Below are 18,760 nucleotides of genomic sequence, written 5' to 3'. Positions count from 1 at the left end.
GATTCTGAGATAACCTTGGAGGAGCTTGGCGAGGTAACTAAGGCCTTGCCTACAGACAAGGCTCTGGGCCAGATGGCTTTGCTGCAGAGTTTTTTAGATTTTATGCTACAGAACTGGTTCCACTTTTGTTAGAAGTTCATATGGAATCATTAAAGAAAAGAAAGCTTCCGCCAACCATGACACAAGCCCAGATCAGTCCGATTATTAAAAAGGACAAAGATCCAAGCAAGTGTAAGAGTTACCATCCAATTTCCCTGGATAAGCTTGACAATAAAATAGTCAAAAATGTTGGCTAACCAATTAAATAAAGTTATGACATCTCTTATACATATAGATCAGGTGGGGTTTATTTGGGGCCACAGCTCTTCTGAAAACATTAGGCGTCTCATCAATAATATGTGGTCAGTGGTGAATGATCAGACTCTGTCGCTGTCATCTCACTTGATGCTGAAAAGGCATTTGATTTGGTAGAGCGGTATTATCTTTTTAAGATTTTGAAAAAATATGGGTTCGGGAATACTTTTATTGGATGGATTAAGTTACTTTGTAGACATCCATTAGCGGCGGTACAAACAAATGGCTTAATTTCAGATTATTTTACTCAGGATAGGGGCACCCGGCAGGGTTGCCCTCTTTCCCCATTATTGTTCTTGCCCTGGAACCATTAGCAGCCACGATAAGAAGGGAAGATGATTTTCCAGGGGTGGTGGTGGGAGGTGTTGCACATAAGCTTTTGATTTATGCAGATGATATTTTATTATTCGTCTCTGACCCCAGTATATCTATGCCTTGCCTCCACTGAATTATTAATTCCTTTAAATTCTCAGGATACAGAGTTAATTGGTCTAAATCCAAAGCTTTGGCTCTGACAGTGTACTGCCCAGTAACGGCTTTCCAGCAGGGTGAATATTTCAGTGGCCCAAACAGGGTATTAAATATTTGGGCATTTTATTACCAGCAGATTTGTCTGATTTAGTTAGAGTTAAATTTGATTCCCTAATTAAAAGGTTTGAGCGATGCGGACAGGTGGGCTTCATTACATTTATATATGATTGGGAAGGTTAATGTAATTAAAATTAATTGTATTCCAAAATGTAACTACCCGCTACAATTTCTCACTGTAGATGCCTCCTCTCTTATTTCAAGCGATTTGATAGCATAGCGAAGTCCTTCATTTGGAATGGTAAGCATACCAGGATTACATTTAAATAAGTTACATAGGCCGATTGACAAAGCTGGGCTAGGCCTACCCAAGATTTAGTTTTATTATTATGCATTCGGTCTAAGAATATTTGGCTCATTGGTCACTTCCACCAGTGAGAGCCTCTCCCTGGTTTGGTATTGAACAAGAAGTTCTTGCCCTTATTTTGCCATTGCAAAGCCTTTCTAACAAACTAATCAGAGAAGTTAAGTTACACCCTGTTATTTTGCATTTGCACTCGGTATGGACAAAAGTGTCCAGAGTGTTTAACTCAGACATTTATTTAAATGTTGCCTCAAGCATGGCAGAAACCAAAATTATGTATTAATAAATCCCCTTTCTGCTGGTCAGGAAATTTTAATACACTCTGTGACCTATATGATAGTGTAGTGTTGAGATCCTTTGAAAATTTGGTTCAACATTTTGGGATCCTCAGTTCTCAGTTTTATAGGTATTTACAACTGCGCCACATACTCTGTACTATTTTTGGGAGTAACATACACCCCCCTAAAGAGGCAGATACTCTGGGAGTGGTGATTACTGCTTATAGAAAAGGTCATGAGGCATCAGTGTATTACTCCCTGCTAATTCAGAGTCTGGGGGATGGAGCTTTATCTTCTAAAAAAGATAAGATTCGAAAGATTTCAACTTGGTATTGGAGAAGGGAGTGTGGGCTCGGATTAAGTCTGCATCTAGAGAGGGTGCAAGGGTGTGTTTTATGCAATTGTATAGGTTTGGTCTTAAAGACACACCCACCTGCTGACGGCCCATGTTTTTTGGTGGTATATTGAGACAGAATTTTGTGTGTGACGTGGTTGGCACTCAGGTTTCGTTCTGCCCCAGACTGTGAGTTTTGGGCAATGGGGCTGTCATCGATGTGGGGAACAGTCATAGAGAATTGGATTCTGACCTGTGTGATGATCACCAGGCAGATTATTTTGAGGGGTTTGAGGTCAGCTGGTGCGCCCCCATTTCCGGAGTGGTGCACAGATGCCGGCTTTTGAAGAGGTGTCATTGGGAAGACGAGGTAACTTAGATTTGTTTGTCGGGAAATGGGGTAATTATTTGCATATAGGGCTCTCAAGGTGGGGCATGGAGAGAGCAGTGTAGTTTTTGTTGAGTATGATTATTTTTTATATATATATATATATATATAGTTTACTACCATATTATTGAACATAAGTCAATCATTGGCATACAGATCACAGCAATCCATTTTGCAAGTAAATTTGTGAATCTGTTCGAGATTTATTATGAGGACTTGTTTAAGGGCCCGTCAATGTACACCTGCTTCAGATATGCTTGTGTAGCTTCTCGGGTGCGTTGCGTCATAAACATAAATTTTTAGGTCACTGTGTCAAGTTAAATATAGTTTAATACTTAGAACACATCTTGAGATCCTTTAGTTCTAATTTGCGCTCCAAGTGTTTTGAACGCAAGAAAGTAACATGTTTTCTTCACTGTATAAACTGTGTGTTGCCACACAGCTGAAATTTCAATTACTTCCCTCTGGAATAAACAGGCGGTACTAAAAGCTTGCATTTCTCAGGAATCTTCCTTATTACGGCCCAGGGGCACTGCGATTAATTGCGTAAATATTATTAACGCGTTAAATCGACAGCCCTAATTTATATACATGTTTTTTATTTTCTTTATTATTGTAAGATTTAATAAAAATTTTAATTACAAAAAGATTTTTGAACGGTCACATTTTTGTTTGCATCGAATTAAATAGCATCTAATGTCTATGTTATAGCTCAATATCAGCTTACCTCTCGTCTTTATTCTGACGTATACAGCCCTCAATGATCTCCTTCACTTCAGGAATAGCTACCTTGTCAAAACTGCCAGGCTTCACACCCTGTAAACAAATAGGAAACAATCAAATTATACAGAGAATGGAGATGGCTTTGACAAGGGGCTGGCTATTTCCAAGGCTCACTGAGCTCTTCATTTTAAACCACTTTTTTATTTTTATTTAGCATCTATTACTGCTGCTACATACCACTGTTTGTGACCCATGTCATTTAGTTTTTGGAACTGATGTGCTTTGTGATTATACAACACATATATGATCTGTATTGTATTGGTACTTTCGTGAAAGGCCTGATAATCAGTGTCTAAAATATTTAATGGATTTAATGGTAGAGAGAGAAAACTGACTTACCACCATGTGGAAAAAAAGCAGAAAGAAAACACCCCCACACAGGGCAAAAAGTTGTTTTTTTTTTTTTTTAAATACTAAATGCAGCAAACAAGGGGGAGGATGAATACGTGGGGACACTCTCCCTCCTGTGGTGGGTTGAAGACTTACGCTGGTGACTCTGCGATAGATCTGAGCCGCATTCTGACACTCGGAGTAAGGGTACTCAGAAGTAGCCATCTCCAGCATACACATCCCAAAGGCATACACATCCACCGACTCGTCATACTTCTCCTCATACATCTCAGGTGCCATGAATTCAGGGGTACCTTAAATTAAAAGAATGGTTCAGAACTCTCTCAGTACCCTATTACACCCTCTCTGTGAAGAAGTTAGAGGAAGATGATGCTGACGCCGAAGACCACTCAGGCAAAACCTGCGAGAAAAGAGAGGGGTAGAGGAAAGGAGAGCAAAAAGGGGAAAGTAAAAAAAATATATAAAATAAAAAAACAAAAAAAGGAGGAAGGGGAAACTGCCCTTAGTTAGACAGCAATGATAAGAAGCCAAAGTTTCTCCATGTAAGACTTTCAAGGGCAGGAGTGTGTGCAACAAGAATGAAACTGGTGTACAGAACCACTGGATTGACTAAATTACTCTAGGTAGACTGAATTTAAGAAGGTATGTTAAGCATTCAATTTATGAAAACACACTGGAATAAAAGCTAAAATGTTAGCCAAAACAGAAAACCACAGTCAGGGGGACTGACAAGACCAGACCAAACCACTAGCTATGGAAAAAATAGACTTTTCTTCACACCTACCTTTGGTTAAACCTGTGAAGAGAAAATGTTAAGTCTGAACAATTTACTTTCCATAGCTTAATGAAATGTTAGGTTCTGTGCACCAGGTGAACTAGTAACAAAGTTACCCATTGACAAAAGTCTCACACAGACAAACTTTCCATATACATAATGGATTTGAACTGAAATGTGTCACATAATACTGGTGGACTTACCAGGCTCATTTTCTGCATACTTACTGTCTGTACTGCAGCACATTAAATAATCCTAAAAGTAGGATAAGGGTAGACCTGAAGTTAGAGCCTAAGGCTTCCAAAACAACAAAAAAATAAAGCAAAATACCTCAAAGCAAAAAGTATCAGGGAAATGAGCAGAGAGTTTAAGGCTTTGAGCTCCAGAAACAGACACACTGAAAAGAAAACAAGCATTTCCTTATGGGGGGAAAAATGAACAAGTTAATTAGCATAATCATCATTAAATCATGGTTCACTGATGAAACAGACCACAAATTTCAAACCAGAGCAAAGATCACTCATGTTACCTGCCAGCCCAGGGCTCAACTCTATCTTTAGTGTTATTCCATGGTTAGATCAGGTTTCCCAGCAGACGGGTCACAATACACCTAAATTTGTAACAGATCCAGAACAACTTTCACTTTCTGCAGGTACCTGAAATTGGGGCCTGTTATGCAATAATGACAGAAGAGATGACAAAACCAACTACGAACTATTAAGGAGGATGTCAAAAGACAAGAGAACTTCCGGAAAGTAGGAGCCCTGGTTTGCTGCAGTTTGCACGGTCAGGGAAACGCTGTGGTCTGCTTTCTCACCACATTGTTATTAAAAAAGACGCTTTGAAAAGAAGCAAAAGAAAAGAAACATGGAATGAAGGATTTGCTTTCCCCCGACCACAAATCTGAGCAGTCAACCAATTCAAATGGATTTCAACATGAGGCGGCTACATAGTTTCAAATACTTGGCCGTACCTATAACACTCTTAGCAAAGGAGGCCCTTTTAAGGGTAGCCAGGCCCAAGTCTCCAATCTTGACTGATCCAGTAGGGCCAGTGATAAAGATGTTGTCACACTTGAGGTCTCGGTGGATAATGGGAGGTGACCTGGTATGGAGGAAGTGCAAACCCTTCAAGATCTGCCGGCACCAACTGCGCAGGACTTTAATCTTCATCTCCTTAAACCGTTTCAGATACCTATAGCGAGCACCAGGAACAAGTCAATCATAGCATGCAAGGGCGATGATAAACGTTTAAAAAAAAAATTAAAAAAGGAACAAATAACAGCACTTACGTCTTGAGAGTCCCAGATGTCATGAGTTCAGTCACCAGGACAATACACTTCCTCCCTTTTACTGAAGACTCCCAGGAGTCATAGAAGCGTACTATGTTGGGATGTTGAAGACCCTTCAGCATTCCTGCTTCCTCTTTAAAGCGTTGGCGCTCTGATTTCGACAGCTTGCGATCCTGAAAAAAATTCAATTTATAGCTTGGGTCAACATCTGCCTCGCCAAAGAAGTGAAACTGATAAATGTTAATGTCACAAAGATCCTTAAACTGTGGAATTTAAAAATATATATATAATTCAATTTCATAAATTAAAGCTGAAAAATTAAATTTCTGCAAAACTAGCGCCACTGAATGGAATTGCAAAAATAAATGATGTTCACAGAGGGGGAAATCCTGCTCCAAAAAAGTAATATACTTTCATAGGTGATCACAATCTATCAAGCTAGTAGATAGATCTGCTGTCGGTCTGACTGCAGCTACAACAATGCACTCAGTTTAATTGGTGATTTATAGTTGACCTACATTTAATGTGGTCAGCTGTTATTTCTGGAATGAGAAATTTTTGCTGTGAATTTACCTTTGCCAAGCCCAGTGGGGCAGCAATTCACTCAAAGTTAGGTTACAATTTCAATAACCGGCCACATGTGAACCAGTAACATTTAGCACAATGGCTTAAAGGGGTAAAAACTATTTAAAATGCCAATTGATATGGGAAAGGGGGTGGGGGGGTGAGAGACATAATTTCTCTCCCTTTCTTTTTGATAGGGAATTTCCAAACTGCTATTCCAAATATGTGGTGCACTCTGAGTCCAGTACATTGATAAAGCTCCTAGCATTTGTATCCTGGTGTTTGTATGGCAGCGCAGATGGAAGCAGCAGATACTCTGGTTCCAAAAGATAGTGTTTTTATGTTGTTTTAGTCCAGACCCTGCTTCTTAAAATGTTTTGATTAGTGCAAGGACATCAGGAAACCACATTGAAACATGTCTACTATCGCAAGTGCCTTCTGGACATAACCCTTCGCCGGTGACTACAGAGAAGCTATGGAGCCTTTGTTTACTGCAGAGGCCAGACCCTGAGACTGCGGCCTCACCCACCGACACTGCCCCCACAAGAAGGCGTAGCAAGCAGTGGGAGGAGACAGAAACACAGCAAGCACAGAGGTATCTGAGCAAGGCTAAAGGCTAACCCCACCAGACAAGCACTTCAGACTCTCTTGATCTCTAATGTATGCTCACCGGACAATAAACTTACTTTATTCGACTCTGATGGACTACACAACGTGAGATGGGGGATTGCTGCGTGTTTGTTTCTACCGAAATGTGGCTAAACAACAACATCCCGGACTGAGCCATTCAGCAGCACAAACTAACCTGCTACCGAGAAGCAGGTTGACACAACATTGTCTGATAAGACACATGGAGGTGGCTTGTGTATGTATATTAACAAAGAATGGTGTAACAATGCTGTTTCAATTTTCATCAGAGTTTGTTTGTGAAGTGTCGACCTTACTATCTGCCAAGAGAGTTCACAGCCATCGTTACTGTGCCTGTGTATATCCTCTGGTGTGCCAACGCTAGGGATGCTCTTCACGAACTGTACAGCTCCTATCAGTGAGCAACAAACAATCAACTCCAACAGGTTTTTCCATTGTATCTGGTGACTTCAATCACACAAACTTAAGACAGTTTTGCCAAAGTGAACTTTATAATCAGGGGGAACACATTGGACCTGGTTTACACAACTGGGAAAAATCCTGCCCCCACCTTGGGTACACGTATCACAACACTATAAAGCTAATTACAGTGTACAGACCACATCTCAAACTCGCTAAACCATTTCAAAAACAGATCACAGTATGGCCAGAGGATGCAACCTCAGCTTTTCAGGACTGCTTCCAGGACACAGACTGGAAAATGTTCAAGGAGGCAGCCACCTACAACAATCACACGGACCTGCAAGAATACACTGAAACACTGTGTGGAAAACACCTACATCTCCCAGTGACCAGGTACTCTGCCTGTCTCCAGCCGACATGAGGAAGAACATATCCAGGATTAACTCAAGCAAGACTCTGGGTCCCGAAAATATATCTGGACGTGTACTGAGAGACAGGGCTGAACAGCTGACAGATGTCCTCACAGATATCTTCAACACCTCGTTGAGCCAGGCAGTTGTCCCCACGTGTCTCTAGTCCACATACCTGTACCAAAGTCACTTGTGACCTGCCTGAATGACTACCTTCCCATAGCACTGACCCAAATCATGATGAAGTGCTTTGAGTTTAGTCATGCATCACATCAAGACCAGCCTCCCTAACACACTCGACCCATTTCAGTTTGCATACCATCCAAACCGTTCTACGGACAATGCAATATCCTCCACCTGGCCCACCTAGAACACAAACTAATATATCAGAATGCTGTTCATCGACTTCAACAAAATAATCCCACAACAGCTCATCAATAAGTTGAACCTGCTGGGCCTCAACACCTCCCTCTGAAACTGGATCTTGGATTTTGTAACGGGAAGACCTCAGTCAGTCAGAGTTGGCAGCAACAACTCCAGCACTACCACACTGAGCACAGGTGCCACCCGAGGCGGTGTGCTCAGTCGCTTCTCTTCACACTGCAGACAAATTACTGTACTGTCAAGTCCATCTCCAACCACATCAACTTTGCAGATGACACAAATGTCGTAGGCCTCATCAGTAACAAAGATGAAACACTCTACAGAGAGGAAGTGGCAAAACTGGCTGAATGGTGTAGTGCTAACAACCTGTCCCACAACATGAAGACAAAGGAGGTTGTGATGGACTTCAGGAGAAACTCCGTTGACTGACCATCGACGGCTCGACCGTGGAGAGAGTAAGCAGCATTAAATTCCTGGGGGTGCACATCACAGAGGATCACACCTGGAACACCAACACCACATCAATATCCAAGAGGACACAGCAGTGCCTCTACTTCCTGCATCAGCTGAAAAGAGCAAGTCTCCCTCCACCCATCCTCACTACATTCCTTCTCTCTGGAGGAAACAGGTAGAAAAGTATCTATATCCACAGTAAACAAGTCCTATATGAAGCCGCTGCTCCAAAACTGGCATAATAAAACAGACAACAGTTTGCAAGAGCACATGGGGACAAAGATCTTACTTTTTTTTTAGAAAAATGTCCTCTTGTCTAATGAAACCGTTTGGCCATAATGACCATCATTATGTTTGGAGGAAAAAGGGTGATGCTTGCAAGCAGAACACCACCATCCCAACAGTGAATCATGGGGGTGGCAGCATCATGATGTGGGAATGCTTTGTTGCAGGAGGGACTGGTGCACTTCACAAAATATATGGCATCATTAGGAAGGACAATTATGTGGATACATTGAAGCAACATCAAGACATCAGCCAGGAAGTCAAAGATTGGTCGCAAATGGGTCTTCTAAATGGACAATGACCCCAAGCATACCTCCAAAGTTGTGGCAAAAAGGCTTAAGGACAACAAAATCAAGGTATTGGAGTGGCCATCACAAAGCCCTGACCAGATTCCGATAGTCATTTTGTGGGCAGAACTGAAAAAGCATGTGTGAGCAAGGAGGCCTACAGACCTGACTTGGTTACACCAGTTCTGTCTGGAGGAGTGGGCCAAAATTCCAGCAACTTATTGTGAGAAGCTTGTGGAAGGATACCCAAAAAGTTTGCCTTGAGTTAAACAATTTAAAGGCAATGCTACCAAATACTAACTAAGTGTATGTAAACTTCTGACCCACTGGGAATGTGATGAAAAATAAAATCTGAAATAAATAATTCTCTCTACTATTATTCTGACATTTCACATTCTTAAAATAAAGTAGTGATCCTAACTGACCTAAGACAGGGAATGTTTTCTATGATTAAATATCAGGAATTGAGAAAAACTGAGTTTAAATGTATTTGGCAAAGGTGTATATAAACTTCTGACTTCAACTATATGTAGCACCGTGGTCATGTGAGGCACAACATTTCGTTCCTTTGTATGTCTCTACATATAGCGGAATGACAAAGCTCAACTTGACTTGACATGAATCCTGCTCACGTGTGAAGGCACATAAGTCAGATAGGAGATAAGGAATTAGGATTAACTGCTTTAGTTAATGGATCCAACGAGAGGATATGAAATGCCCTTTACCTGGAATTATAGTAGTTTGGCTTGAAGTTAAAATCATGCCCTTTGAGCGTGTATCTTAAGCTGACAATGTAGTTAACAGGTTGGGACAGAGTGCACAGTTCTTAATGCTTATAAGGGGCCGCACAGGGAGTTTGAACATTCATCTATCAGCCTGTATTGTTAATCAGTGATCACATGGAGTCACATGCTTTGTGAACTTATGTTTTTTGTTAGGGTCTGCATGGTTTCAAAAATGACTTTTCTGTTACATCTAAAGAGGTAACCCATCAGCCATGGATTTTTAAAAATAATAATTCTCTCTGGGACTCTAGTACACAGTTAGATTATGCTTTCTTTGTTAATCTTTAGTTACGTAGAGAGAAGCCATTTCATTGTCTCTGAAATTTGCATTTCACCCACTAGTGGCAGTCTTGATTAGGGATGCACCGATCAGGTACCTGGATCGGTATCGGCTCCGATACTGAAGCTTTTAGACATATCAGTATTCAGCCTGACGAGCCCGATCCAAATCCAATACAGTGTATTAGTCATGTTCGTTACAGTCAAGCTCCATAAAAACATTAATAAAGCAGTTCATATGACCCGTGCATTTTATTCAAGATATCTTGAAGACGTAAGATAGCTCTGTGAATCACAAAAGGGTGTGTTTAATAAGTAAATATATAGTATGTGCAGCGCCAGTGTGTTCAGTTATAATATGCATTTCGAATGGCACTGGAAGTGAATTTCCAGACTTTGAACAAGAAGCGAATGAAACTACTGTGACCTTGCCTACAAACAGACACACACAGGAATTCCTGGGGAGTTTAGAATGTCAAAATAAAAGCGTGAAAGTTTAAAAATTGCTCAATTTATATATATTACTGTTGTATTTAAATTTTTTAAAGTCAATATTATTATTATTTTTTCATCATTAGTATTTGTTTACAATTTAAAACCATATTTAAGTTGAATGGATTCCAAAAAATAACAGAGAATGAAAAGTGGACAGATGTCTTACAACTAAATTGAACAAAAAAAAGAGAACTGAATACTTTAAAAGTCCAGATGCAAGTTGAAACATATAAAAAAAAAAAAAAAAAAAAACCCTGGTTTCTTTTCTATTGAAGACTGGAATTACTGTTAATTTTGCAGCTACATTATCCAGTATACTAGTTAATAAAAAAGTGTTACCTAATACGCTATACATTTATATTTATGTACTGTGTAGTTAGAGGTTTGCGCTTCTTTACATATTAAAGAGCACACACGCAATTAGTTCCACATAAGAATGTAAAGATATTCTAAACTGATTATGCCAAAAAGAAAGAAAAAAAAAAGGTATCGGCTTGGGATCAGTATCGGCCGATACTGAGATTATTGATATCGGATTCGGAAGAGAAAAAGTGGTATCGGTGCATCCCTAGTTGTGATTAACTTTCCATTTGCTTCCAATGGACTGCATTTTTGCAAAGAAAAGGCACTCATGAATCGCAATGCTAAGCACATAGTGCCCAAGACATAGATAGAAAGATTTTTTTTTTTTAATTAAGCTTCAAAGTTAGTACAGTTTGAGTTTCTTTGAGATTTTAATTATTAATTAAAATCAAATAGGTGGTACAAATTGTTATTTTTTACCATATTTATGAAGCTTTTGTATGTGCAAAATAAATTACACGTACAGATTTTTTCACAAATGTTATTACAAAAGCTTTTTCTAAACAAATTTCAATGTTAATGATAATTTCGGACTTGACATTCATAATAATCTATCTGCTAAGGCAGGAAGTCTCTCAGAACAAAAGGTGTTTTGAACAGAAAACGTTGAAAGTGAATGACTTCCGGTCTATCGTTTGTTGGATGCAGTACAAAAGGTGGCTTTAAAAGGGCATAAATCTAATTATAATAAACGTAAAATGTACAAACTGGGTGAATAATAATAATTCTTTCAATAGGCCTTTAAGATTAATGCAGATGGCAAAATAGATTTACAGGGGTCCAGTAAAAGGGTTCACAAGCAGGGCAGGTGGGGTGAAACTCAAGCAGTTGTTGGAAAGTTAGTGGTACGTCACTCATAAAGACGTCATTATCTGGCTAAATATTTTTTTTTTTTTATGTGTTATTTTTACTTGGAAGAAAAGGTAAATACACATAAGAGGGCAACTTATCAGAGAGCCATTCTCATTTTCTTGTGGTGACCTAAATATTGTTCAAAAATCTTGAACATGTGAGAAAGGAGAGTAATGTGGGAGGGGAATATCCTGGTGTTTCGCACAAGCGCTGAAGACAGATGGCATTCTAGGGAGGATATGCAGGCCCTCCCCTCTTCTGCAGCAGTGTGAACTTGCAACAAATACATCCCTATCGCACAAGACAGCCCGAAAGATTAAAATATATACAGTGAGAAATTAAATGGGAGAAAGATAAAGAGTGACAGAGGCTGAAAGCTTAAGACAGAAAATGAGAGCGAGAGGCTTTACTGTGTATGAGCTGGCTAGGCCTAAGGGGCATGTGCATGAGAAAAGGAGCTCACGTGGTGCTGCCTCGTCATCTCTTGGCATGAGACGCGGCAGAAGTGGGTGGAGTAAGGCTGAGTCAAGCCTTGATAGATCAGCTCACCACACTTTATGAAGATTACAAATGCTTTGGTGTTTGAACTTGACCCACTTTTGAAATTGCACATTTGTGCCATATAAATGTATAAAAAGCAGTTTTGGCTGATTTCCTCTCTTTGCTTCATCATGATATAAATGAAACAAATGATGTTTCTACATGAAAATAGAGACTTGTTAGAAGTGAGTCACAACTATATGTTTTTCCTGACAGAAGTGTTGTTGCCATATAGCCTGCCAGCATCACATTGATCTCTATGGCTTTAGACCTAACAGTGGCAACTCATCCTTTTATCAGATCATAAAACAATAGAAGTATAATGACTCCAAAAAGGTATTCACTCTGTAAAAAATTAGTCGTAATTAATTTATAGTGTATGGTGAACCTGACGTTATTAATGCAAAAGTTCACTTGAATTAAAATGTCCAACAGTTTCTGTACATGCACCAAAGGAGAGATCACAGATTATTTTTTCTGAAAGTCATGAAAATTCCCAACACCACAATGTACTTTCCAGCAACTCAAATTCTCTATGGTGTTTAATAGCATCTGTGTTGGAAATGCCATTTTTAAAATTTTAGAAATAAAATTACAGACTCCTTGTCTTGCCAGGTTTAATTTAATAGCTAACATTTTGTGTATCCTTAATACAAACAGTAAAATCTTAATTTTACACAGTTTTGCATAATTTGGCAAAATTACAGCTTGATTGGAAATGAAGCCTAACAAAAACATTTTGCCCACAAGTGACACATATATCATGTTTTTTTTCCACTTGTCTCAAATTTCATCTCAACCATGCTCTCCTCACTGACATGTTTGAAATACTAACCTTTGGGAAAAAAATACAAATAAAATAAGGGGCAAAATTGTTTGGTGATGCGGATTTGACGCCACTAGAGTTGTAATAAGATTTATAGTAATAATTCTCACACAATAAATACAAATCTTTGTTTAGATCATCAGTTTTTCTCTTAAAAAAAAGATAATTTGTATTTTTTAGTGCTGTCAGTCGATATTTTCTTTTAAAGACGATTAATTGCATAATATTTAATTGATAAACGCAAATAAATCTGGATTTTAAAAGTGCTGAAAAGCTGTATTCCACACATTGGAACATTCTATACGTTTCATTCTATAGGACTGAAAATCCATGTCTCTCTGTGCATATGCCTCATTATCATATCTCTCTGTGTTTAACATGCAAGCAAGCCACATTTCCTCAATAATTAGCCTTTAGAGATGAAGCTCCGAATGAAACGTAATTAACTTTGTTAAACACCAGTTATACATGTGCCTGAAAATCATGAGCTGCTCAGTATCCAAAATATTAAGTATACATTTAATTAGGTAATGTTTCAAAATGTAAACATTAATTCGACATGATAATGGTGTTTGATATGAAAAGCAGCAAGTTCACATGGCTATTATTATCATCAGAACTGTTTAGCTGCAGGTTGAAGATGAATATTCAAAACGGTCTACTTCATATCATCCTCATGAAACACCAGTTACATTTCTCATTTCTGGAACGTACAGGTTTTGTCTTTAGGTTGTCTGATTTCATGTTACATACACATTGTTAATTCACAGATTAGGCCTAATATCTCCCTAATGTATATTACACGTCACACCCGATTTGGAAGTCTCTTTCATAATGTTTCATATGTTTATTACATTCAGCCAATATCTATATAATCACATCTTGAACTCAGTGATTAAATCTTTGATCCTGTGTGTGAATATACTACACATGGCCAAAAGTTGCATGACAGGATTACTAAACGGTAGGGATGCAACAATTGTGAAATTCTGGGCCGATACAGAGGTTTAAAATAAAAAAACTTTGGGGGGTTTTTGCCATTATTTAATCCCCCTTTTGTGCCAGTGAAACAAAGAAATCTTCATTATAAAAAATAAATGAGATGTTTTTAAATTTTTCAGCCCTGCATCACACTATATTTGAATGAGCACAAATTCAATCATACAAATTTGTGAAACAACATTTAATATAACATTCTTTCAAATAACAAAGATTCTTTTTGTGAAAAATAACTTTTTCAAGAGCCTTTTTAGCCTGCTATACAGCAGAAGTTTTCTCTAAATCACAGACCAGACAGTAAAATACTCCCACACCACCGAAAGTTTCTTGCACTTTTTTGAAAACAAACCACACGTGCACAAGGCATCCGTTGGCCTCTTACGTCATACTGATAGGCCGATGTCAGTCAACAAGGCGAATATCGGCCGATACCGATGTTTGGCCGATACATCGGTGCATTCCTACTAAACGGGTGACCGAAAACCCATCATCTGCACAACAGAACTCAAAACACATGTGTAAATGGCAGGACGGCTGAGGTTAAAATTATTGATGAATTATATCTGTAAAGTGCTTATATGGATTACATATGTATAAATCATATCTTGTAAATTATAAATGTGATTCGGTTTGGGGGGGACATGGTCTTAAAAATATAATATATGTAAAGAATAATTATCTTCAGACACATTTTTAAAGCCATGATGGTAAAAACAGCTATTTATCATTGGGTTGGGGCTAGTGACAATTTTGGCAGGGCTGGTAAAAATCTGAAGCACTGGCCCAAATGGGCCAGTAGAAAAAATCCTTAGCGTTGAGCCCTGATATCTATGCGTTTTAATAAAAGTCAACAACTAAGACATGAAAGTACACAAAGTTGAAGAAATACAAGAAAATACATAAAATTAAAATGGCTGTAGTCTACAATTAAACAGCATTCTCATGGCATATTTCATATGTTAAACATCTTACAATACTTACTTGGTCTAATTAACCTAATTAGGAAACAGATTTTCTTTTGAAGATTGGTATTCCAATGCAGGGGCAAAGGCCCATGATGACAAGCAGTTATGAAAACACTGGCCAAATGCCAGATGGGTTAAGTGTCAGGGCTCAGGGGTGTGTATTGGGACACTTCAGAGGTGTGACAAAATGACAATTAAAAGTGTCTTCCTCTTCTAAAGCGATTATGGAGAGGAAAGAGCTAAATAAAACATTAAAAATACAATCTGTCAACACATCATTCTGAAAGGTGTAAGTATGGCAGTGGAGTTAAAATCAAATTGGCTAGTCACAAGACTTTCATAAGTGCTTCAAGGTGTTGTACTGGAAATTCCTCAGGCCAGGGCAGTATAATTCAAATGTACAAGCGAGTACTTGCTCTAGATCTGTATAGCAGATAAGACTCTAATGATTCTAAAAGGCCCAACAAGGTCAATGGTTGCACTTTGTCATCCTAATTGTCAATTGATTATTCATTCTCTTGAAGATGACACAGCCTAATTCAGTGAAGGAAAATACTTCGCTTTAGTTGTAGAAACAAATGACTACACAAACTTCTGCTTACCTGCAATTCACACCATGCCACCTCCACAGTGGTTTCAGTGTCCAGGCCCTTGTAGACTGTCTTGAAAGACCCACGTCCAATCTCAATGTCAAACTTTAAAAAGCGTCCATCCGGTGACGTCCCGACTGCCTGTGTCTCAACCTCCTCAATTTCCTCTTGCTCTTTCTTTTCTGCTTCCCGCAACTCTGCCTCTGCTCGCGCCTTCTCTTTATCTTCATCTTCCTCTTTCTCACCCTCTCGTTTTGTGTCAACACAAACTCCCGACTTCAGCTCCAAACATGGTGGTTCTGATGAAAGAATCTGCATGGCATCCCCATCGCAACCAATCAGCACTGGCTTCGCCTCTACAGCTGCCTCTACACTTACACAATTTTTTGTTCCATCAACATTCTTCTTTACCAATACAACAGGGAGTGTGGCTGGCGATGCAGCTTGGGTTCCCGGGACAAGAGGATTACAAACAGGAGCAGAGCAGTCTGTTGAGGTAGCTAGAATACAGTTTTTGCTGGGCAGCTCCAAAGCCGTGGCATTGGAGTCACTGATGACACTGCGACGAAAGAACCGGTGCTCTGCCTTAAGTTCTCGCTCCATAGTGTGGTGGCGACGCCGGACATCAACACCTAGACGCTCGCCAACAAGCAAGTCTGAGCTAGAACCATTGAAGTTCTTAGAAGGGGGGGAAAGAAACTTGACCATCTTGTTGAGATTTTCAGACATTTCTCCACCCAGTGGAGTGAGCAGTTAGGTCAAACCTTATACACTATCCATGCAACCACAGAAAAAGTAGTATTAATATAGGACAATGAGAAGAGGTTGCTTTAATCCTAGTAGAGATTCACCAAGACTCCCTCCTCTCAAAACAGCAGTTCAGATAAAGTTAATACTTTTGCAACTTAAGTGTTGGAGAGAAGCACAGGGAGTGCTCTGTGACAAAAGTAATGCAGTATCCACGCACAGATCAAAATATGTCGATTAAGATAATAAACAGGAGCCCTCACATCCGGCTCATCCATCCTGTAGGGCGCTGAGGGGTGCATTCAATCCACATAGGCGGTAAACTGAGCGGGCAGGACAGTGGCCTGCTGTTAAATGTAATGATCACTTTCAATCCCAAGGTCGTAATGGCACAAAGCTTAACCTTGCTTCACATTCACTGAAAGAGACACAATACACATTTTCAGACAGTTAGCCACAATATAAAAATATTTACACTCAACAAGGAAAACTTAACCTTCTGATGCATGAGGTGTACTATGGTGGTGTAGCAGACATTTTTAACCATTTCAGCGTGATTTTACATCTAACCCCCATGTTGATTATTTTTTAACAAGGAAAACTTAACCTTCTGATGCATGAGGTGTACTATGGTGGTGTAGCAGACATTTTTAACCATTTCAGCGTGATTTTACATCTAACCCCCATGTTGATTATTTTTTAACTTTACATATAGTTATACAGGACTCTTGCTAGATGATCTCTTTTTAAATAATAATTTAGTTTTTATTTATTAGACTTAAGGAATATTTCATAAATCTATTCTAGTTTTCAAGTGATTTGGGCTAATAATTCAAGCATCAAAGGGTTAAAGAACTGCACGTGACCTTTCCATTTAGTCAAACTAGGGAAATATTAACCAATTCAAATAAGATGCAATTATCACGTTAACTCTCACTTAAGAAATAAACGAGATGTATGTGTAACATTTCTAAAATTCTGATTGTAAAAAAAATTATAATAATAAAAATAGGTCAGTAATTCTGAAACTTGTACATAAAGACAGTAACCGTTCAGTACATTGATACATTGCACACTTACAGCTTTAAACGACACCTCTGCTTTCTTGTGAATTTAACAACTCATATGAAGAAACAGTTCATTCTTTCAAAATGCAAAAGGCTTCACTCTTTACTTAGACAATGAACATATGTTGAAGGATTAGGAAATTAGATTCGCCCTTGCCATGTGAACACTTCAAACCCGACATCAAGATTCACAAGGAAAAACGTAAACAAACAAGATATCTGCCGTTTGTATTAGACAGTGTAAAACAGGGATTATCAATTCATAAATTATTATTAATTTAATACAATTCTTAACCGAAAAACGCGCTGGTAAACCAAGGTTTACAAGCATTTAATAAATAAACATTAGGTAACGAACAAAGTAAGTATTAGTAAATACAGTCTTGTCGCCATATTTGTGGTGAAAACTTACCATAACGTTACGCGTCGTCATTCTTAGTTTTCGGTGAATAAGAAACGACCAACTCCAGGTTTAAACATTAATTCCCCAAACGCGCAAGCTCGGTTTTTTTAAATAACGTTTAACCGACGCGTCATAACTTGTAAACTGAAAGCCTCCCCTTTAACGGAATTTTACTAACACATCTGCTTTTTAAGTCAGTAAAAATTCGACATGGTTGGTTTCCAGTGGCTCCGCTTCAAACGGACTCAAACGATACTGCGAAGTTCGAATGTCAAACACAACGTGCCGCTTCCGCTAATGGTTGCTCGCGAGACTGCAGAGCAGGTTCTCTTTGTTATTCCTTTTCAACTGACCTCGATTCATCTTCCTTGTTCATTCATCCCCGGCACGACGTTGCTCATGCAAACGATGCCGTTAAAGTTGACGTTCAAATACTCACATTGTTAAGATGCGAAATAATGATCGAAAAGCCTTGACTACATCCATTTATACCAACTCGAAACTTGGCTTTGGGTTCAGCACGCGAGCGCTTCGTAACTCTATTGTTGACAGCGAATGATCTCACACAGATGTAGACGATTTGCACGCGCAGGGTTCAAGCCTACGCAATCTGCATGCCATCAATTGTCTACATTTCCTTCATCGCAGAAATAAAAAGCTAAACGAACAAACCGGTTTTCGTGATCAACAATAGCCTGAGCTCCTTCCACTCCCCCTGCTTGTCTTTATCCGAATAATCTCTCACGGTTAGAAAACAGCGCCGCCTGTTGAAGCAGTGAGTGCATGTATAATAGCGCGAGATCAAACAACACCAACTGGCGTTTTACGTCAGATGTCTAGCTATAAACTGACTGGGAAATAACAAAGCTTTGCCTGAAAATGTCTACTTGGTTTAGACCAAGTAATTTATGAATTCCAGTCAAAATAATTTGATGAAACGCAGGCTTAAATGCACTGAAATGTTAAATTA

General features: G+C 39.0%; 1 protein-coding gene across 5 annotated transcripts in view; it reads right to left on the bottom strand.

Moving 5' to 3' along the window:
- Window positions 1–18,612, bottom strand: part of LOC127638150 (serine/threonine-protein kinase WNK1-like) — a 31,103-nt gene extending 12,491 nt beyond the window's left edge. For 2 of the 5 annotated variants that reach the window (XM_052119543.1, XM_052119547.1), the window contains exons 1-6: window positions 17,800–18,612; window positions 15,586–16,738; window positions 5,447–5,619; window positions 5,129–5,349; window positions 3,516–3,673; window positions 2,974–3,062 (exon numbers count right to left, since the gene is read on the bottom strand). In XM_052119543.1, the coding sequence (XP_051975503.1) occupies window positions 2,974–3,062; window positions 3,516–3,673; window positions 5,129–5,349; window positions 5,447–5,619; window positions 15,586–16,302 (1,358 nt within the window). In that variant the 5' untranslated portion in view covers window positions 16,303–16,738; window positions 17,800–18,612. The remainder of the gene's footprint in view (window positions 1–2,973; window positions 3,063–3,515; window positions 3,674–5,128; window positions 5,350–5,446; window positions 5,620–15,585; window positions 16,739–17,799) is intronic. The other 3 variants (XM_052119546.1, XM_052119544.1, XM_052119548.1) reach the window with 3 other exon arrangements.
- Between the last annotated feature and the right edge of the window lie 148 nt (window positions 18,613–18,760).

This window comes from Xyrauchen texanus, chromosome 46 (genome assembly GCF_025860055.1).
Source record: "Xyrauchen texanus isolate HMW12.3.18 chromosome 46, RBS_HiC_50CHRs, whole genome shotgun sequence".
NCBI lineage: Eukaryota > Metazoa > Chordata > Actinopteri > Cypriniformes > Catostomidae > Xyrauchen > Xyrauchen texanus.
Note: the sequence above shows the minus strand (reverse complement) of the source record. Positions and strands in the feature narration are given on the sequence as shown.